This window comes from Atractosteus spatula, chromosome 8, assembly GCF_055471065.1.
Source record: "Atractosteus spatula isolate fAtrSpa1 chromosome 8, fAtrSpa1.hap1, whole genome shotgun sequence".
NCBI classification, from domain to species: domain Eukaryota; kingdom Metazoa; phylum Chordata; class Actinopteri; order Semionotiformes; family Lepisosteidae; genus Atractosteus; species Atractosteus spatula.
This window is the reverse complement of record NC_142713.1, coordinates 53507566-53528387: the sequence shown is the minus strand read 5'-3', so window position 1 is coordinate 53528387 and position 20822 is coordinate 53507566. Positions and strand designations below refer to the sequence as shown.

Genomic DNA, 20822 nt, shown 5'->3' with positions numbered 1-20822 from the left:
ATGAGGACGTCCATCTTCCTCGCACTCGTCTCGTGTAAGTCAGAGAATCCCGAATGTATTTCAGCAAGGTCTGCGTGCAGGACTGACAAGGGGTCAGCATCGCCACTGTTTAATGTTGCGAAAGGGTACCGGAGGTCAAGGGCTCAGACACTGCCGTGAGAGCCCCAGCTGTGCTCCAGAGAAACTGAACACCCAGGAGACATAAACCCCTAGGTGTCCTGCCCTGTGTAGCCCAGGCCCTGCAGCACAGGGTGTAGAAACTGTCCCACAGAGAGCACATGAGAAAGGTTACAGATGAGAGGCCATTCAGCCTATTAATCTGGCCTGGGTTGGGCTGTAGGGTTACTGAATTCCTGAACGTCAAGTAAGCAAGGTGAGCAGACTGATCACTTACAATCTCAGCTTGCTATCTGAGGAATGATGCTTATTGTTCTAAGATGGCTGTAAACTAATTAGTAAATAATAATGATCATTAATAATAATAATTGCTTACACTTATATAGAGCTTTTCTGGACACTCCAGTCAAAGTACTTTACAGGTAATGGGGGCTCCCCTCCACCAGCTCTCAGTGGGGAGGAGAACAGAGTGATGAAGCCAGTTCACAGATGGGGATTATTAGGAGGCCATGATTGGTAAGGGCCAATGGGAAATTTAATGACCACAGAGAGTCAGGACCTTGGTTTTACGTCTCATCTGAAGGACGGCGCCTTTTTATAGTATAGTGTCATCGTCACTATGCTGGGGCATCAGGACCCACACAGACCGCAGGTTGAGCACCCCCTACTGGTCCCACTACACCACTTCCAGCAGCAACCTTCGCTTTTCCCAGGAGTCTCCCCTCCAGGTACTGACCAGGCTCAACCCTGCTGAGCGCCAGTGGGCTGCCAGGTGGGAGCTGCAGGGTGATACGGCTAACTGACATCTGTTGCCTTTGCCGCCTGTCCGGTGAGATGACACCCGTCTGAAGCTCATGTTGCGCTGCAGGGGCGGTGGCAGGGAGAGTGCACCACGCGGAAGAGGGAGGCTCGTTCAGGTTCTCTGGAGCGCAGGGATCCACTTCGATGCCCACACGTATTGTCTGGACACGCAACGGCCAGGTCTGTGTAGAGTATCGTCCAGGGGAGCGAGTGGGGGCGTCTCCCTGCGACCCCCGAGTCTCCAGCTTCAGCCCTGCCGACTTCTCCTTCACCCTGACGGCCCTGACCACAGGCGACAGCGGCACCTACTGCCTGCGTCTCAGCTCCCAGCACGCACTGTGCCAGAACCTCACGGTTCACGGTAAGCTCCGTCCTCTGACCACAGCTTCTCTGCAGGTCCAGAAGACCTGTTTTAGGGATTGATGTGAAGTGTAGACAGCTTACTTGGTCTGTTTGATTGGGCTTGTGTTATTGTTTGTGTGCAGAGACCATTTGTGCAGATGTTTCACGGTTCTGTGATCCTGTATTTTATTTTTGACTGGGTTTCCTTCTGTGTGGAGTCTGCATGTTTTTACAGGTACACTGGTTTGGTTCCACCTCCTGAAGATGTACATAGGTTCTGTAGCTTCTACAGAGAAGACTGTTAGTATGTGGTGTGGATGTAGTGTACTCTGTGCTGCAGGAGGGCTGTACTCTGTGCTTTCTGTTGCAGGGAGGTGCTCACTGTGCTGTGTGTTGCAGGAGGTCTGTGCTCACTGTGATCTGTGTTGCAGAAGATCTGTGCTCACTGTGCTCTGTGTTGCAGGAGGGTTGTGCTCACTGTGCTCTGTGTTGCAGGAGGTCTGTGCTCACTGTGATCTGTGTTGCAGGAAGTCTGTGCTCACTGTGTTCTGTTGCAGGAGGTCTGTGCTCACTGTGCTCTGTGTTGCAGGAGGTCTGTGCTCTCTGTGCTCTGTTGCAGGAGGTCTGTGCTCGCTGTGCTCTGTGTTGCAGGAAGTCTGTGCTCACTGTGTTCTGTTGCAGGAGGTCTGTGCTCACTGTGACATGTGTTGCAGTAGGATTGTGCTCAATGTGCTCTGTGTTGCAGGAAGGCTGTGCTCAGTGTGACCTGTGTTGCAGGAGGGTTGTGCTCACTGTGCTCTGTGTTCAGGAGGGTTGTGCTCAGTGTGCTCTGTGTTGCAGGAAGGCTGTGCTCACTGTGACCTGTGTTGCAGGAAGGCTGTGCTCACTGTGACCTGTGTTGCAGGAGGGTTGTGCTCTGTGTTGCAGGAGGGCTGTGCTCAGTGTGCTCTGTGTTCAGGAGGGTTGTGCTCAGTGTGCTCTGTGTTGCAGTAGGGTTGTGCTCAGTGTGCTCTGTGTTGCAGGAGGGCTGTGCTCACTGTGCCCTGTGTTCAGGAGGGTGGTGCTCAGTGTGCTCTGTGTTGCAGGAGGGTTGTGCTCACTGTGACCTGTGTTGTAGTAGGGTTGTGCTCAGTGTGCTCTGTGTTCAGGAGGGCGGTGCTCAGTGTGCTCTGTGTTGCAGGACGCTGCTCAGACAAGGCTGCAGGCTGTGCTCAATGTGCAGCCCTGGATCCCAAGCTGGGCTGTGTGTGGTGTGGAAGCACCTGTACCCACAGAGAGCTCTGCCGACAGGAACAGCAGCACTGCCCACTTCCTCATGTCCCTGCAGTGAGTGGCACTGTGTGTCTGTCTGATCGTTCATTTCTGTTTCAGCAGATTTCAGTTCCTGGAGGGTATACTTACAGTCCCAAGTTATTTGTACAACATATACAGTGGGCTCAAGAAATATTGGTGCCCCTGATAAAGCTCAACAGAAAAAGCAAACAGCACAAATAAACATCTCTATTTTATGCCCCCAAATGGGAAAACTGCAGTCTTTTATTCCTAACATTTTTTTCCTAAAAGTTATGGGAGGACTCCAGTTATTTGGGGAGGAGTTTCAATTTTCTTTTGAGCTTCAGAAGTGGGGTGCTGGGCTGTTAGCTGCTGACGGGGCGTGTCGATAGCGGCCGAGAGGAAGATCTCCACTGCTGTGTTTGTTTCTGCACAGGCCAGCTGGAGGCACACGGCGGCTGTGGCCAGGGTGATCTGGCCCCTGTTCGGCTGGGTGGCTGTTCTCCTCGCCCTGGCCCTCCTCTCCTCCTGCTGCGGCTGGACGTAAGCACACGGCCGCACTGTCCCCTGTCGACACCATCACCTCGCCCCCACCCCCCTTCCTGCATGCTGGCCAGTTGGGGTTCTGGTCATCTCCTGTTTCAGTCCTGCACTTTACCAAGTGTCAGAGGATGTGGTATACAATGATCCCAGTAATTCTGGTTAATAATGATAAGAGACATGCTATCGCTATAGCCCGAGGGCAAAGAGTCATTTTTGCTCCCTGGGGATCTTGTGAAGAGGCAATGACTGCTTTTTAAAGTTGGGTATGTTGTTGAAAAATCACATTGGAGTTATGGAGTGTTAAGAATACAGGATTTTTCATGGAGCGTCTGCCCTGTTTAGGTGGATCTAGGCCCATCTTGCTCATTGGGTAGTTATTAACTAATTGATCCAAGGGCCTTATCCAGCCATTTCTCAGAAGTAGCCAGGTTATCAGCTTTAGCAATTTCTTTTTTCCATAGATAAGATAGGATAAGATCACTTTATTGTCCATATACAATTTATTGTATTAGGAATTTGTCTTTTCACATACCCCAGCTTGCTCTCCATGAGACACACAGACAGGGAGAGAAGCTGGGGGTCAGAGCGCAGGGTCAGCCATTGTACAGCGCCCCTGGAGCAGCTGGGGTTAAGGGCCTTGCTCAGGGGCCCAACGGAGTAGGATTCCTCTGCCGGCTGTGGGATTTGAACCGGCAACCTTACAGCCACAGACCCTTAGTCACAGAGCCACTGCTTCGCCCAATCACACCACCCTCAGTGTAGAAGTACCTCCTGCTTTTGGTTTTACGTCCATGTAGTTTCCACCTGTCCCCTGGCTCGTGTTTCACCGTTCCTTCTGAGGAAATCCGCTGGACTGACTGTTCCAGTGAGGATTCTGAATCCTGGTATCAGGCTACCTAGCAGTCTTCTCTATACAGGACTTAAAGATGTGCTTTAAGGACTTACTGCTTCAGGCATTTGTCAGTGTAGGACAGTCCCTCCAGCTCCAGAATGAATCTGGTTGCTTTTCTCTGGACTGAGCAGCAATAGTTTTCCTTTAACATGGTGACCAGAATTGTGCACAATATTCTAAATGAGGCCTTACTAGTGCATTAAACACCTAAGCGTTTTTTTTTGTTTCATAAGAAGCTGCTTCTATCTACAGTCTTCCCCATTTTGTAGTTTGTTTTTGTTACCAGCATGCAAAACCTGCTCTTGTCTACAAGAAATGTCTGAAGTAGTTCAAGTAGGTAGCAACGTCAGCATTTGTAAGCTGCAAAGGAGCAAGAAAAGGCTTCTTCCACGCTGAAGAGAAAAATAAATAATTAACATTTACTGTTTCCTTTACAAGAAATGTAACCTGCCAAGTGACGAGTTTTATCTCAAGCTTTTTTAATTTCATTTGCTTCTACAGTGTTTGCTAATATAACTAGTCCCTCATTATATGAGCTTAATTTGTTTTCTCGAAAACTGCTCATATAGTGAAAACGTGTGAAATGGAATGTAAATTCCCATTACTGCCCGTGTTACAATCTCTGACTGATTCTGGAACTCAAAAATGTTCCTTCAGACCCCCCCAAACTTCATCTGGCTAATTTCTGATTAATTGCTTGACTTGCATCTTTCAAGTCATCAGCCGATGTAAAAAAACGGATACACTCCTGCTCATTTACAGTACAGTAGTTACATTGTTACAGTTGTTAGTAAATGCACAATCATTAGGTGCTGTCCTATGGTACTATATATATACACTTAACACACACAAGCCTTTATTCTAGAAAAGCTTTGATAGAAATTCTAGAGGGTGCTCATATAGCGAGGAATTACTGTATTCCTAATTTGGTATCATCTGCAAATTTACTGTTCTGGAATGTAGAACACTGATATAAATTAGGAAGAGCAGTGGTCCTAGTACAGATCCTTGAGGTACTCCACAGTTTGGGTATTCACCCCTTACCTGTACCCTCTGGTTTCCATTGATTAACCCATTCTCAGTCCAGACACTGGCATTTCCCCGCAAGCCAACAATCTGACTCTTTCATGAGGCACCTTCTGAAAAATCAAACTACATCATGTTATACTGTATGTCCTGTGTGTGTCCAGTACTGCTGCTGCCTGTTCAAACAATGGTAACAGGTTGGTTAGGCAAGAGCTACTCTTTCTAAATCCATACCCATTATCCCCAGGGATATTATTGCCACGTAGGTATGTCTCTAGTTTCGTTCTAATAGAAGGAAACAGCACTGCCAGCCACGAGACTTTTCACAGCTTCTTCTGCCCCTGAGTAACGTGGTTGCAAGACACAAACCTGGCAGGGGGCGACGTGTGTATGGCATTGGTCAGGAGATGTCTTTACATTTTGTCACAGTCTGAAAAATGTGGAGTCCATTTTGTGCTGTGTTGAAAGTTTCTAAACCTCCTCCCGTTTGCTGGTAGGATTTATTATTCTGTTACGTTACATTTAATTAATATGTTACATTCTCTTAAATTATTCTGTTAAAGAGAAATGTAAACCAGCTCAGTTAAAACAAAAACAACCCAACAGCTGTGTGTTTTTACAGGGTTTACATGTTAAGAACCCTGCAGCCCTGTGGAGGAAGACCAGTAGAGAGAGCAACCAGCACCAAGATGAAGACAACACTGGAAACGTCAACATGCGACTCCACAACACAGGGTGGCTGCAGAACGTCTATGTGCTAGTGTTAGATTCTGCACAGGGAGACAGTTCACAAGTCCCCCTTCCATTTTCTAACTGCTTCATCCAGCTCGGGGTCGCAGGGGGAGCCAGAGACTCTCACAGCAACGACAGGAACAAGGGGGGTGGGTACACACTCTGGACAGGATGCCAGTCTTGCCCAGGGCACACACACCCACAGGGCCAGGTTTCCCAGCAGCCTGTTGCCCTACCAGCTTATCTTTGGACTGCAGGAGGAAACCCACCTGCACACGGGGAGAACACACAGAAAGAAAAATGTTCTCCTCTTTAGAAACCATTTAGTCAGCTCTTCTCAAACCTGTTTGTTCTTCATCTGAGCTGCAGTCGGTTGAAATACTGTGCTGTAACGGCTCTTCCAGAGGTAATTACTCATTACTAAAGTAGAACCGGGTAAACGGACTGTAAGAATATAGATTTATACTGATTTACAAAATCGTCAATGTAAACAATCACGTTTCTGTAAAGCATTAATCCACTGTTTAGTGTTGAGATTGTGTGCTGTTAATAGTATTCAGAAAATTTTACATTTTTATCAATATTACTGTTTACCAGACGTTACCTTTCACCTTTAATTAAAAATACATTAACCATTCTGCTTTGATCGCAGTAGCACAATGTGTCAGAGAGTTGCTGGGTGCTGAGCTGAGAGCCGACAGGGGTTTCTGTGGGCGCTGAGGAGTGAAGGGGTGCAATAAGGCTTTGAGGGGGGGGGGGCAGCAGAGCAGAGGCTGGCACAGTGGGGCTGTACTTGCAGGCCTGGGCACACACCAGGGTCTCAGGGAAACAGGTTCCACTTCTCCCTGTTCAACAGCACACCTGAGCACCCAACCAAACACACAAACCTTCTGAGAGAACTGAAGGAGGAGACACACAGGGCTTTCTCCACCATAAGAAGGAGGCAATATAAATCCCCATAAAAAACTAGTTGTGAATATTTGAAAGCACCATTGCGCTGTATGGCAGTGAAGTGTGGGTTCATCACAGAGCAGGATCACACTAAAATGGGACAAACTCCCCCTACAGGAGCCCTGCACACAGAGCTCAGAGTAAAACATTCTCCCCATCCAGAGAAAAACACCAAACCGTGCACGCAGGGCTGAATTAGGCAACACCCACTGCTAATCAATATACAGGAGACAGCAATAAAATGTTGGCTACATCTGAAAAACTAACCACAGCCTTTAATTAAGAGATTTAAATGAACAATAAAGGGTTGCCATTTTGTGGCAATTTCTACAAAGCAAAAAAAGCCTCACTGTTGAGAGGAGACCAGCTCAACTCCATTTTCACTTTTGGTAGTGATGGAGCAGAACCTGGGGTTGATCATCGAGGAAGCAGCCCCAAAGCTGTGCTTTCTTGCGTCTGTCAAGAGATGGTGACACTGGCTACCCCCAGGACTCGCCCCCAAACCCAGGGCCACCCCGGATGCGAGGGGGAAGAGTGAGGGGTGCGTTCGCCGAGTCTGCGCTCTCTGAAGCGGTGCTGCCGCAGGAGGAGAGGTCAGCGCTGCAGGAGGACGCACCCTCTCCTTCTCCTTCCTGTCTGCCTGGGGAGAAACGCCTCCACACACCGGAGACGACACGACACAGCCTGGCCACGCCAAGGGCAGCAAGAAATGACTGTAGAGCGGTTTGTTCCACAGTTGCCAGGGTTACCGAGCCGCGCGACTCACACCGATGACGAGGGTAGAAAACTTTGCCGAGGTCAAAGCCGCTATGCAGAGCAGGGCCTCCTCTCATCTCCCCTGGATCCTAACAGCCGCCAGGCCCTCCCGTTCGAAGTCAGGCTCCGAGGCTGAGCTGCAGCCAGTAACATAACATAACATCACTTTATTAGCCCTATATAATTTCTTGCATTAGGAATTCATCTTTTCGCATACCCCAGCTTGCTCTCCATGAGACACACAGACAGGGAGAGAAGCTTGGGGTCAGAGTGCAGGGTCAGCCATTGTACAGCACCCCTGGAGCAGCTGGGGTTAAGGGCCTTGCTCAGGGGCCCAACGGAGTAGGATTCCTCTGCCGGCTGCGGAATTTGAACCGGCAACCTTCCAGCCACAGGCACAGATCCTTAGCCACAGTGCCACCGCTCCGCCAGTAGCACCAGAGTTCACCCCAGCACGATGAAGCTTACCTGCAGGGCAGGGCACAAGGTAAACTGCTGGGGAACCACAGCCTACAGCTGAACAAAGGTTGCTCCAGAGCCCTAGTCTCCTGGTATTCCATACTCCTGGAACGCTTTCTTACCGAAGTGAAGCCAGTGATCGACTTTGCTTTTACAATTCATTGATGCTTCCAGAACGTCACCCCCCCAGTGTGGATTTAAGGGGAACCGCAGCGCTATGTTTGTATTGCTGTTGGAAAGAATCGGCAATGATGAGCGCATTTCAAACCAAAATTAAAGTAAAATGTACACAATAACTTGTAAGACCCCCCGTTTACACCAAAAAAATAGACAATTTCTAGTTTTGGACCTCACCATAGTCCGAGATTCAGAACGAGGCAACAAAACGTCCAGTCAGGTGAAGTGGCCCACTGCACTGTAACCAAGCAGGCTTGTGAACACGGCTCTTTTAATCCAATAGAAATGTTGCTGTCGCCTCAAAGCGGAGAAATACGACCTCTCAACTCTGAATGCAGAGCACGTTGAACATCTCCTCGCACAACCCGGACTTATCTGCTTATACGTTCGCATCAAACGTCTTCAATGCAGTGACCCGTGAGCAGGAAGAGCTGCATCTCGTCGCAATTCTCGTGAATTCTCAACAACACGGCGACCGTACAGTACTTTCCCGAAATTCCCGATTTCAATTTTTCGCGATACAAGCAATTGATTCTGTTAGGGAAATTTTCCTGACCGGTCTGTGGAAGTGGGAGCGCTGTTCCCGTTAACCCAGTCCTGGCGGCGGACAGTCCGCACATCTACAGGAGTCCTGCCTCTGCTCCGGGAGAAGCTCATAGACTGATCACAAAGCCAGTAATTCAGGACTGAAAACCTCTTGCCCAACACCACCATTTGGGGGGACCTTCACTTGAAACCCCTTACAGTCTGGTGGGGGAATGGGACAGAGGGAAGGAATTGGGGGCAAAGGTTTGGAAGACAAGCAAAGACAGGGGAAAGGGGAGGGAACAATCCTACCCCCCCAAAAAAGAAACAGAACACGCCAACACCTCATTTACAAAAAACTCTTTATATAAAATATGAATACAGATGTTTACAGTGAGCCCAGTCCCCCTACCACCCCCCCCACCCCAACGATGTGTACGATCCCGAGAGGAGAGAGTGCGTCGGGCTCACAACTCCACTCGAAAAGCTCTCATACAGCCAACTGGGGTCCCCGTGACCCTCCTCACCAACACCAGGGTCCCCAGTTTAAACCGGCCAGCAGCTCAGATTGGAGACGAGAGCAGCAGGCCTGAACATGAACACTCCCAAAGGCTCGAGTCAAGATGTCCGCAGGGCACCCGGTGTTTATCAGACCTGAAGGATACGTGGCTTTAGTTAACAAGAGGTAGCACTGACCTGCACTCACTCTCAAAAAAAGTGTACGATATCACTCAGGAGCGAAGCAGCCGACGCCGTCTCTCAGTGAGGCAAGCTCACCTCAGACACCTCGTCTCTCGGCCACAAGCAAACCAGGAGCAGAGATCGGAGGCGCCTGCAGCCCGGTTAAGCTGGGCCGGAAGTCCTGTTCTTTCAGCCCAGCTGTCGGACTGCAGGGCACACAAACCCAAGAGTGAAACTTCTCAACCTCCCCTCCAGGCGACTGCCAGATGGACTTTGAAAACCTCCTTGAGAAGAAAATAATGTGAAATAAAACCCTCCAAATCTTCAAACTTTTTACATGCTATTTGCACACTTAGACACACAGGTCACAGGTCTCCCACTCTTCCTTGCAGTTCCAGGTTTGCCAGCCAGAGGGCGCACCTCCCCAGACCTGAAAGCACAGTGAAGGGCAGTGGTGCGCCCAGTTTAATCCCTGTGGATGGACAGGCTTGACGGTTTGATCCAGGGCCGTCCAATCCTGGCCCCAAGAGGCCAGAATGTGTCTCTAGCTTTTCCAGGGCGGTCCCAGAAACGGAAAAACTCAGTTCAGAGCCCAGGCACATCGACAGCCTGCAGAGACACTGGCCCAGCCAGGAGCAGGACTGGAGGGCCCTGGCTTGATGAACTGAATCTAATTAAGGAGGCGGTGGGACTGAAGGCCGGTAGTGACGCAGTCTTGGTATTTCTGTGCCCCGTCTGGACACCCGGCCCGTCTGCAGCCCTCACTGACTGGAGCTGTGGCCCTGTGACAACGCAGCAGGGCGAAACGTGTAAACACCCCAGAGACACGGCGTGCATGAGCTGCTCTCACATTCCCCCCTGGACAGCAAGACCCTCCATTCCTGCCCCAGCCGGGACCGCCAGGCTGAAGCAGTACACCGGCCCCGACAGACGCTGCACACTCTCCCAGACTGACACTCGCCAACGGGCCCTCAAGTGCAGGCCTCACAGACTGCCCGGGTCCGTTCTGTTCTTTCTGCCTGCCAGAGTGGTCTGGAATTCGTGGCTTCAGAGAGCTCGCAGCCTGAATCCAAGCTGTACAAACAGCATGTGTGTGTTTTTTTTAAGACTTCTCAACCCAGACACAGACCCGCCAGCAGTGCGCGGCGTGATATCAGCTGAAAGATGGGTTTGGACCAGTCCTCGGCTCCGGCCCGCAGCTCCTGAGAAGACCCCTCAACGCCAGCTCGCAGAGACCGCGACACCACAGGCACCGACAGGCAGACCAACATCAAAGCTCACTGACCCACACCGAGACAGACGGACTGGTGGACAGAGGAATGTGGAGCGGACAGACAGCTGTGGTGTCGTGGAGTACTCCTCTCCGGCTCCCTCAGAGCGAGGTCTCCCGGGACTCTGGTGCCGTGGGCTGGAAGGACAGGATCTCTGTGAAGGTGTGGCCTGGAGAGAGAGAGAGAGAGAGAGCATGAGACAGGGATGAGAGAAAGAACAGGCTGCAGGAGTCCCCCTCCCTCCACTCCTCCTCCCCTCCAGTCCCCCGCCCTCCACTCTTCCTCCCCTCCAGTCCCCCGCCCTCCTCCTCCTCCCTCCACTCTTCCTCCCCTCCAGTCCCCCGCCCTCCTCCTCCTCCTCCCTCCACTCTTCCTCCCCTCCAGTCCCCCGCCCTCCTCCTCCTCCTCCCTCCACTCTTCCTCCCCTCCAGTCCCCGCCCTCCTCCTCCTCCCTCCACTCTTCCTCCCCTCCAGTCCCCCACCCTCCTCCTCCCTCCACTCTTCCTCCCCTCCAGTCCCCCGCCCTCCTCCTCCTCCCTCCACTCTTCCTCCCCTCCAGTCCCCCACCCTCCTCCTCCCTCCACTCTTCCTCCCCCCTGCCATCCTCCTGCTCACGTTTCCACTGCTCCAGCGGCAGCTCTGCGTTGTCCAGGGAGTTGTCAAAGGGCTGGGCCTCCGTCTCCTCCTCCGGCTCGCGGAAGTCGGCGAAGTAGGGGTGACCCAGGGCCTCGGCCGCGCTGATGCGGCTCTCGGGGTCCAGCACCAGCATCTGCTCCAGGATGGAGACGGCTGCCGGGGAGCCCAGGAACACGTCACACGTCACACGTCACACGTCACACGTCACACGTCACACGTCACACGTCACACGTCACACGTCACACGTCACACGTCACACTTCCTCACACACGCCCCCAGCAGGGTCACGTAGGCTGCGCAGGTGCCAGCCCTGTGGGTGCTCAAGCACCCCGATATTTTGTTGTTAAAGCAGAGGGGTGCACGTGTTCGAGATGACCGCCCCTCCGCAGCGCTCGAGTAATTATCAGGTCTTGTCCCGGATCCCACAGTCTGTCTGTCCGACTGATCGCTCATTCCGATTCAGCCTGGCTGCCATTGTAACAAAATCCCACTGTGTATCCCATTCTACAGAAACTCCACCACTCTCTCCAGCTATCTCCACCGTGTGCACACAGACGCCCCACCACTTGGGGAAACACCTATTGCTTGACCATCTGAACTGAACAGAGCACAGATTGTAAACAGTCTGGGTGGCACTGCTCAGAATTTAGACAGTGGCAGTGCAGCGCAAGGGCATTTGTGCTACATAGATACGCACTCCTAGCAAACATCTGGCGTTATTTAGAGAACATTAAGCCCATTAATTACCTTGGGGGTTAGCAGAGCTGAACAGGGCCTGCAGGTCTTTCTTCTGCACCTTGGGGAGACTCTTGATGTAGTTTTTGGCCTGAGGAGAGAAGGGGAGCTGGTTTGAGAGTCTGAAGCGCCAGTGCAGGTCGTGTTCCAGAGTCACCTTGCTCTGGCCGCTTCAGAGCTCAGGAGCTAAGCAGGGCCGGGCCTCAGAGACCTCGGAAGAAAAATGACTGCTGCAGTAGATGGCACCAGTATCGAGACCAGGCACACTGTGCTGGAGGAAACAGTCCCTCAGATGAGGTATTAAACCAGTGTTCGACGGCCTGGACATCACTCTTACAGGCTTTAGAGTACTGCTTCTAAAGAGTAGGCACATTAACCCCAAAATCAAATCCACTCTGGTCTTGCCCAATCTGGTCTCCCGATGGGCTGTTCAGCAGGGCTGCAGGTGCAGAATGGCCGCCCCGCGTCACCCGGGTGGGCGCAGGAGGCAGTGGGTCCCCTGCTGTATGGGGGGCCGCTCTTCGGGGTTCTTCGGGAGAGAGTGCGTCTCACCCATGCAGTAACCCTGCAGTCTCCGTGTCTCGGGAGCTTATGAAGCCAACCCACGTGCTGAAAACTGCTCTTCAGAGCAACAATGCAAAACTGGACCATAGAGAATAACCCCCATGTACTACAGCAGCACACACAAGAGGGCGCCACATCCGCTGATGTCCCCCCCCAGACACACTCAGGTATACAGTGATATCAGTTCTTTTTTGTGCGTGTTGTCTTCATCAATGGGAACACATTCCTATGCCCCATTCGTAGGTACAATAAACAATTTCTCCATAGTGTGCATGTTTCACAACACTTGTTTGAACAGGACAGCTAATGGTCAATATCCTGTGTATTTTCACTGCAACTCACTTCCTGGCTCTGCAGTTTGCCGACAAAGTCCTGGGTGGGCGTGCCCGTGACCTTCATTATTTCTGTCAGCTGGTCCAAGTCTGCGGTGCTAGAGTCAAGGGTCATAGGTCACAGCACTGAACACATCTCCAGCACAAAGTTCTAGCGACAAGCACACAGAGCAGACAGTACAGTCGACAACGCACTCGGTGCTATACGAGAGAGCAGTGCTCGGCAGCAGTCAACAGTTTAAAGGATACGATCGTTGCCCTTGAAGAGGGGTTTTCCTGAGATCATCTCTGCCATGATACAACCCACTGACCAGATATCCACTGGAGAGAAAGGGGGGAAGGAGGGGTTAGAGATGTGAGCCTGATCACTGCAGCACGACTGTGCCCGCCCCTTCCTTCAGCGTGTTTGGGGCACGCCTGTCCGTCCATGTTACCCGTCTGCGTGTAGTGCATCCAGTTCAGAATGACCTCCGGCGCCCTGTACCAGCGCGTCACCACGTAGCCCGTCATCTCGCTGTCCGTCTGCCGAGCTAACCCAAAATCCAGGATCTGGGGGGAGGGGAGGGGAGAGTTGAGAGGGAATTCTGCAGAGGTTAAATCGCACCGATGTGGCCACTGGTGGCAGCAGGTGTGGAGGTGGAAAAAGGGGCAGAGACAGAAAACGGACGCAGCCGGGTGGAGGCACCCCAGAGCGTCTCACCTTCAGCTCGCAGTCCTGGTTGACGGCCAGGTTCCCCGGTTTGAGATCCTGTGGGGGGGGAGAACAGCAGGTCAGGTACCAGGACAGCTACACGCACACAGAGCAACAGAACAAGCTGCGCATCCAGCCCTGCCACTGCAGACGGCGAGTGCCGAGTGAGAGGCCCTGCCGGCGTCTGTCCTCTGTCGGACAGCGACCCCACGACCCCCGCAGAGCTGCTCTCCGTCTGCAACGGCTGGACCCGCCTCCCACAGTGCGGCGCCTGCTCTGAAAACACTTGGGTCTCCGTTGGGCATACGGAGCAAAGCAAGGACAGAAAATCATTGCCATCAGTTGCCTGTAAGCATCACTACGAAACGTCCCTCAGAGCCTTTTCAAACCTGTGCACTGCAGGCAGGTGCTGAGCTGGTGCTCCACGGACAGTTGAACAAAATCTCCCTGCGATACCCCCCCCCCCCACTCACCCTGTGGATGATTCCTGCCGAGTGGATGTACTGTGGAGGGAAAGGGACACTGTTAAAGGAACCTGCATGAAAGATGGTGACCAAGCACGCACGCGCACGCGCACGCGCACACGCACACGCACACGCACACGCACACGCACACGCACACTGGACCTACCTTGAGCCCCTTCAGAATCTGGTAGACCAGGAACTGCACGCGCTCCTCGGACAGCCGGTCCATCTTCATCAGCTTCCCCAGGTCCGTGCCCATGAAGGGCATCACCAGGTAGCTGGGAGAGAGGGAAGCAGGTTGTATGTGCTGCTGTCCTTTTATAAGGAATGGTTTTTAGTTGGACGTATTTCAAATGTTAACGCATAAGGAATCATCTCACTATGGGACTTTAGTCCCAGAGGACTAGCATGGCACGTTTTCATTATAACCTGGTTCTATACCAAAAAACGGTCATTGTAGTCTTAAATGTGGGGTCCTCCATCCTGATCCTGGAGGACTGGTGTCCCTGCGGATTTTCCAGGTCTCTTTGAAGCAGCAGCACGTCAAGAGCTGGAAGGAGCTGTTAAACTGGTCCAGTTGAGCCAATAATGAGACGATTCAGGTGGTCAAGCACCCAGCTGGACTGACACACCAACCCTCCAGGACCAGGACTGGGGACTGGGGACTTGCTTCTTATCTCAAGAACCCACAGGAACACGAGCCTCCCAGAACTGGAACCCCGAACACCACGTGGAAGAGCAGAAGTTCCCAAGCTGTGCGACTAAAGCAGAGCTCAGCGTGCCAAGCAAGTTCCGTCTCCTGCCCCTGTGAAATCTAGACCATGTGACTCTCTCTCTCAGGGCAGGGGCTTGGCCTCCTGGCACAGCGGAGCTATCTGGGGGTCTAAGCTGGCACGACGCCGAACCCAAGAGCCCGCGAGCGACAGGGAGAGCCCCACAAGTGCAGCAGCTCCCCCGTGTCTGGAGAAGCGAGCTGTGCGAGGCGGGAGCCGTCCACACTGCCCATCAAGAGCTGCACGTCTGCAGAAGGGCCAACAGAGTGCCAGCGTATGGGGTTAAAGAGCACAGAACTTAAATCAAGAGACGCCGGGTTAAAATTTCATAGTGCGCAGGAAAATCTAGTTTAGAATACAGAGTACAGGAGGGGTCTCCCCATAAAAAAAGAGGTTACTACAGTGAGAACCCAACCAAGTGTCCAAAAACCTTGGGGAGTACACACAGCAGGTTCTTCAGAACGAACAGTGAAACACAGAGGACCCAGTGGGAACTGGGTGGCAAAGCTCTTAAATCTAAGAACAGGAGACACTTCTTTATGCAAAGAGTTGCGGGAGTATGGAACAATCTACACAGCCACGTTGTTGAAACCAACACCCCGTTTTCTTTCAAGAAAGATCTGTAACCTTTCTAACGGCCTTAAGACCTGTGGACAAATCTCACTGTGGAAACCTGGGGACACTCACAAGTCCTGGAATCTGTCCAGAGAGATGTCTGGAGTGAACACGTCCAGCAAGCCAATCACCTGGGGGAGACAGAGAGAAGGGTCACTGTCCCGCTCAGCATGGGGAGTAACACCACATCGCACCCGGCCCTCTACCCACTGGCTAGGGTGAAGATACCCTTCCAGTCACCACCTGCTTTTCATAACCACTGCATGCCCGTTACCCACAGCTCTCCTGGACTGGCTAATCAAGCAGCGCGTTCTTCCAAAGGCATGCCTGAAGAGAGTGGAGGAAAAACACAGGACAGGCGCACAGAGCAAGCAGGGTCACCAATGAGATCTTCCCTCTCCTTGCCAATTGAGAGGGAAGACTATTTCTCCATGGGTGGCATGGTGCTGCTGCTGTGGTACGTATTGCTGCCTCACGGTACCGGGGCTCCGGGTTCAATTCCTGGGGTGCTGTCCATGTGGACAAAAATATACTCGTAGGTTAAGTGGCTTCTGGGACAATTGGCCCTGGTGTGAGAGCGTGTTTGGGCTGTGCGTGTCCTGCGATGGGCTGGGAGCAGTGTGCCCACTGCTTGCTGGGATAGACTCTGGCCCCCCTGCAGCCCTGAACCGGATGGAAACGACGGCCGGCCGGGAGGATCAGTCTTCCCCCGTGTCTGGCGGGACGCTCGGAGAGAGCCGTACTCACGTTGTCGTGCTTCATGTGCTTGAGCAGCTTCAGCTCCCTGTAGGCCCGCTTGGCGAAGAGCTCGGACTGGAAGGGCCGGTACAGCTTCTTGATGGCCACGCGCGCCCCGGTCCGCCGGTCCCCAGCCGAGCTGCAAGGAGCAGAGCCCGCAGAGGGACCGTCACACACCCAGCGGGCCGCGGGAGGACCGCTGGCGAGAACGGGCCCGCTGCCGGGGGCTGCGCCCGGGCCAGCAAGACCCCCGCAGTCCAGGGGAGTGAAGGTATTCGGGCGCCGAGCTGCTGCCTCGGCGTGCGCCGGCTGCAGAGGAGCAGCGCGCAGCTGTTGGCGCGGACAGGCGGGAAGGAGAAGGAACACCTTCTTCCAGACGGGGAGCCCGGAGGCGGCTCCACAGCAGCACTGCGCTTTGGCAACTTGTCCGCGCGGAGTGAGCCAGGGATTAATAACACAGCCGCATTGTCTTAAGGAGCTGAGAGCACGCAGACTTAACGCCCTGGAAACGGAACACCGACCAAGACCCCGAAAATGTTACCAAAACTCTTAAAACTCTTAGAAACGAAGAGCACGTTCAGCAATAGACTGATTCATCCACGGTGCGACAGGGAGCGCTACAGGAGGTCATTCTTGCCTTCTGCCATAAGACTGTACAACGCATCCACCTTGCGTCTGGGCAGAGGCAACATTGACAGGGACCTGTTTCTGGACTGAACGCATCTACACATCTACTGCTACATCTGTTCTCTTTCTTTTCCCGTTTACAACCCTTTTTTGTGCAATATATGCCAGGGACCCGTGCAATACATTTATATTTATATCTATATTTATATTCAAACGTGCAATACGATTTTTCTGCGTACTGTTCTGTTCTAGTTTGTTCTTTGTGTGTCCTGAACTGTGAGTAACTCTTTTAGTGCACCCCTCACTGTACTGATTGTATTGTATGTATTGTACTATTATTATTGTATCATTCGTTACACTGTGACTGTGCTGTCTGTGTTAAGCTGCTGTTGCGCTGCAATTTCCCTCACGGGATCAATAAAGTACCTATCTAAAACTTACAGAGCTATATTGAACATATACTATCTGGCTATGTATGGTGGGGTTACCGCACTCTTGTTCTTACCAGTAGGAACTTCGCAAGAACTCCTCGTTAACTACTTTTGACCCAAGAAAGTAGTCGATTCACACCTGTTGATCCTCGCAACCTGAGCGAAGGTGCGACAGATAAGCGATGTGTGAATGACCTTTCCTGCGGGCAAGGCGGGTGACGTCACCGGCCTGGCGTGCCGGGAATCGGCGGTGTTTGACCGATAAGATCGTCGAGCGCATTGCTGCGACCCTGCAGTTTGAAACCGGGTTGCTTCAGGAAATTTCGCAGCCCCCTGTGGTCTTGTCCTACTTCGAGTGCTTTTATAGCTCCGTGTGGTGGGTGAATGACGCTCGGGGGCTTGTAAAAGTGCACTCGTGTTTTTTTCCCCTTCCACTGAGCCGAAAGGGAGAAGTTTAAGGACGCCCTGCCTTCACCGGGCCAAGTTATTAACTACACCTCCTCCTCCTCCTCCGCCGCCTGCAAGTCCTGACAGAGAGGAGTAGGGGAGTGCCAGACGGACACTCGGCAGCTAGCGTTCATTTCCTAACCCGGAAGACAACTGGTTTTCCACCGTCCACTCAGGCACAACTCTACAAACTTCTGCCTGTGCTCTGCACAGACACGGAGAGGCTGAAATAGACCGTGCTTTCTGTGCTCGGTGCGGGCGTCTGAAACACCCGGACCTGCACGGTCGCTTCGCTCAGATGTGAGCTGCGAGGCAGAGGAGACAGCCGAGAGGCTGCTGGAGAGATGAGAGAGAGCGAAAGGAGGAAGTAAGAACGCAAATATAAACTGCGGGCTGAGCAAATAGACCGGCTCGGGCTTTCTATTGTTCCCTGCTAATTCAGACTCGGCGCCCTCCTTCTCCTGTGTCTGCGCGTCCCCGAAACCGGCGAGACAACTCCAGAAACTCACTCTGCCTGGGGGACAAACTAGCGACCCCGGCGGCGGCAGATGTGTTTTCTATGAACCCCAGGCGAGCCTCACCACACAGTGCCGTACGCCCCCGTGCCCACGGGCTTCAGCTCCCGGTACCGCTCGGGCACTTCCCACACCGTCTTGTTCACGTCCTGCCGGTAGAAGCCGGGTCTGGTCCGGGTCGTCATTCTCCGACCGGTGAAGAAGCCGAGCTTGACCGCACGCCGGTCCCTCCGATGCGCTCTCTCCCTCTCTCTCTCGCAGCCTCCGGAGCGCAGCGCCCCTCTCTCTCTCTCTCTTCCCCCGTCACTCAGTAAGCGAGTGCGGCGTGCGTGCGTGTGTGTGTGTTTGTCTAGCGGGTCGCCCTCCCGTCTCCACGATCCCCTCCTCTCAGAGACGCTCTTCCTGTATTGCGCGCTCGGCTCCGTGCCTCCGCGGCGCACAGATCTGTTGCCCCAAACAGACTTGTGTTTTGTTTTTTTTTTTCCCCCTCGCCCCCGGTAAGAGGGCAGGTGTGATCCGCACCGTCTGACGGGAACTCACCCCGGAGTCGGAATAAGAAACATTCCTCACACTCACACGCCTTGAAAGTACTGAAACGAGGCTAGTACACACATCAGCCTCAAGCTCTTGGTACGTAGTACAAGCTGTTCAGTTCCAAAGGCCACAACCCACCTGCATCAATTAGCGCATCCACGGACTTTAAAACAGAAACCTGCTTCCTCCTTGCCTTATCTATCTCCTTACCTACAGCCTCCTCTCACGACACCACTTACCTTTTACTATAAATCCTAACGTTGTTTAGTTGCCTTTTTTGTGCTCCTCCGGATTGCGTACAAGATGAAAATGAAGTATCAACAACACAGACTTCGTTCTTAAGCCGTATCTTCAAACTCCGCTTCTCTCATTTTATTTGTAGAGTTTGATGTTTTGGCGTCGTGTACAGCGGGCAACGCGCTGCTCTCGCCTATATTAAATCCAAAACGCCACCAGCCAGGCCTTTTCCGAGTAACGGGATTTTAAAACTAAAGCTTTTGCAATTTCTTTTTGACCTCTACAGGGTTTACTGATCCACCTGTTTTTTTAACTTATCTGTAAACTTGTCTAGTGACTAGCTGTACAAGAATATAGATTATGGATACACCTTAAGCAGAGCAGTGGATACAGATCCCTGTGGCGCCCTCCCTAATTACTCCCCCAGGATAACACCAAAGCCTTCTTTTCTCTACGAGGAATCCCAAAGCACCTTACATAAAGTAGAGAACCCAGATCATCCAGCCCTGGGTAACACACAGCAGCCACACCACACAGCTGTCCAGGGAGAGAAATTGCTTTATCGACTGAATTAAGAAAGAACGTAATTCAATTTTGAAGGAAGAAGCCTGGAGCGACGTGTAACCAGGACACTGAGATCTTCAAGACTTCAGTTAAACGCACCACCCGGGGGGATGACACTCCAGATTGCACAGCCTCTTTGACTACCATACCGGTGGTCCATTCTGGTGCAGTGGGAACGGCGCCCCCCTACTGGTCCACCTACGCCATGACCAGCAGCCACCTGCTTTTCCTTGTAGGTGTCCCGTCGCAGTACTGTCCAGGCCTAGACTTTCTGGGTTTCTGGGACTGGAGGAGATCAAGTTAGAAGGCCACCCAACACAAATCATTTGATTGCTAAATATTCCTTTTCTTAATCTTGCTATGTGACGGATCTCTGTAGCTGTCTGCTGCCATTTTGACTGACCAGAGAGATTCGCCTCTCTCTTGATTTGACTTCTAATGTGATTCAATGCCAAGGTAAACTGATGCCCATTTAAAAGAGGAGAAAGTCAAAGAAATTGAAATTAGACAATTACAAAGAATTTCAAACCTGATATGTTGAACAGATAAGCTCTCTGCTGCCTAACCGGATCTACAAGTAGTCTCAGATCTAGCTACACCAACACAGTGTATTTACACAACATTTTATTGCATCAAACCTATCAATTGTGAAAAAATACTGTAACATAGCAAGTCTACAGTAAGCCCCTGATTTAACAGACTAATGGGGGGATGCTTGTTAATGCAAAATGTACATTAAATCACTGTTTTTTCAGCCCCAAAACAGACTGTTCCATATACTGATGGAAAAAAGAAACGCAACACCTCCTCCTCCACACTCTGGCCCTCCCGTCTGCGTGGAACAGGCTGAAGAGTGACTCATCCGTGAAGAGGACCTGATGCCACTGCTGACGAGTCCATCGCAGCCTCTGTCTGGCCCGAGCCAGTCAGGTGTGACGTCTAGGAGGTGTGAGCCGAGGGCCTCTGACAGGTCGCCTTGCTCTAAGGCCAGCAGCATGGAGCCTCACTGTCCTGTCACTGATGCGGGCATTGTGACTGCCAGCAGTTTCAGCAGCAGTATGGGTGGCAGATCTGAAACGGTTTCCCAGATGGACCAGTCTGATGTGTCGGTCCTACTCTGGTGTGGTCACTTGAGGCCGACTGGATCTTGGACGGTCATCTGTCCTGCCAGTCTGCTGAAACCTTCTCTGCAGTCTGGACACAGTGGAGCAGCTTACTCCATAGTGTCTGGCAATGCTGGCACATGACATGCCTGCCTGCAGCATGCCAGTGTCCCTCTCCCTTGCGTCTGGTGACATTTGAGGCATTATGGAATGCACAGAAAACTGACTAAGTGTGGCCTTTTTCTTGCGGTGACCTAAGCTTTGAATTAAG

At 52.2% G+C, this 20822-nt stretch overlaps 2 protein-coding genes across 2 annotated transcripts; one reads left to right on the top strand and one right to left on the bottom strand.

The window, feature by feature from the left end:
• LOC148829823 (uncharacterized) lies at window positions 1-5754 on the top strand. The gene is made up of 5 exons (XM_088924349.1): window positions 1-34; window positions 986-1279; window positions 2441-2586; window positions 2969-3075; window positions 5616-5754. Exons 1-5 carry the CDS (start codon window positions 1-3, stop codon window positions 5752-5754), a joined length of 720 nt encoding a protein of 239 aa, XP_088780475.1.
• A 3187-nt stretch (window positions 5755-8941) lies between these two features.
• On the bottom strand, window positions 8942-18705 carry LOC148829822 (mitogen-activated protein kinase 12-like). Its single transcript, XM_088924347.1, has 12 exons — window positions 18180-18705; window positions 16103-16232; window positions 15428-15486; window positions 14134-14245; window positions 13977-14006; window positions 13513-13560; window positions 13247-13361; window positions 13062-13133; window positions 12823-12902; window positions 11929-12007; window positions 11161-11334; window positions 8942-10714 (listed from the first exon to the last, which is right to left on the bottom strand). Exons 1-12 carry the CDS (start codon window positions 18296-18298, stop codon window positions 10647-10649), a joined length of 1086 nt encoding a protein of 361 aa, XP_088780473.1. The 5' UTR covers window positions 18299-18705; the 3' UTR covers window positions 8942-10646.
• Between the last annotated feature and the right edge of the window lie 2117 nt (window positions 18706-20822).

Bases quoted from the DNA above. Each gene is read 5' to 3' on its own strand.
- LOC148829823 (XM_088924349.1), top strand. From the start codon at position 1: ATGAGGACGTCCATCTTCCTCGCACTCGTCTCGT. The intron at 35-985 runs GTAAGTCAGAGA...GTTGCGCTGCAG, and splicing joins CTTCCTCGCACTCGTCTCGT to GGGCGGTGGCAGGGAGAGTG. The intron at 1,280-2,440 runs GTAAGCTCCGTC...TCTGTGTTGCAG, and splicing joins CCAGAACCTCACGGTTCACG to GACGCTGCTCAGACAAGGCT.
- LOC148829822 (XM_088924347.1), bottom strand. From the start codon at position 18,298: ATGACGACCCGGACCAGACCCGGCTTCTACCGGCAGGACGTGAACAAG. The intron at 16,233-18,179 runs GTGAGGCTCGCC...TGCTCCTTGCAG, and splicing joins GGGGCGTACGGCACTGTGTG to CTCGGCTGGGGACCGGCGGA. The intron at 12,008-12,822 runs GTGAGTTGCAGT...TTCTCTCCTCAG, and splicing joins GCAAACTGCAGAGCCAGGAA to GCCAAAAACTACATCAAGAG.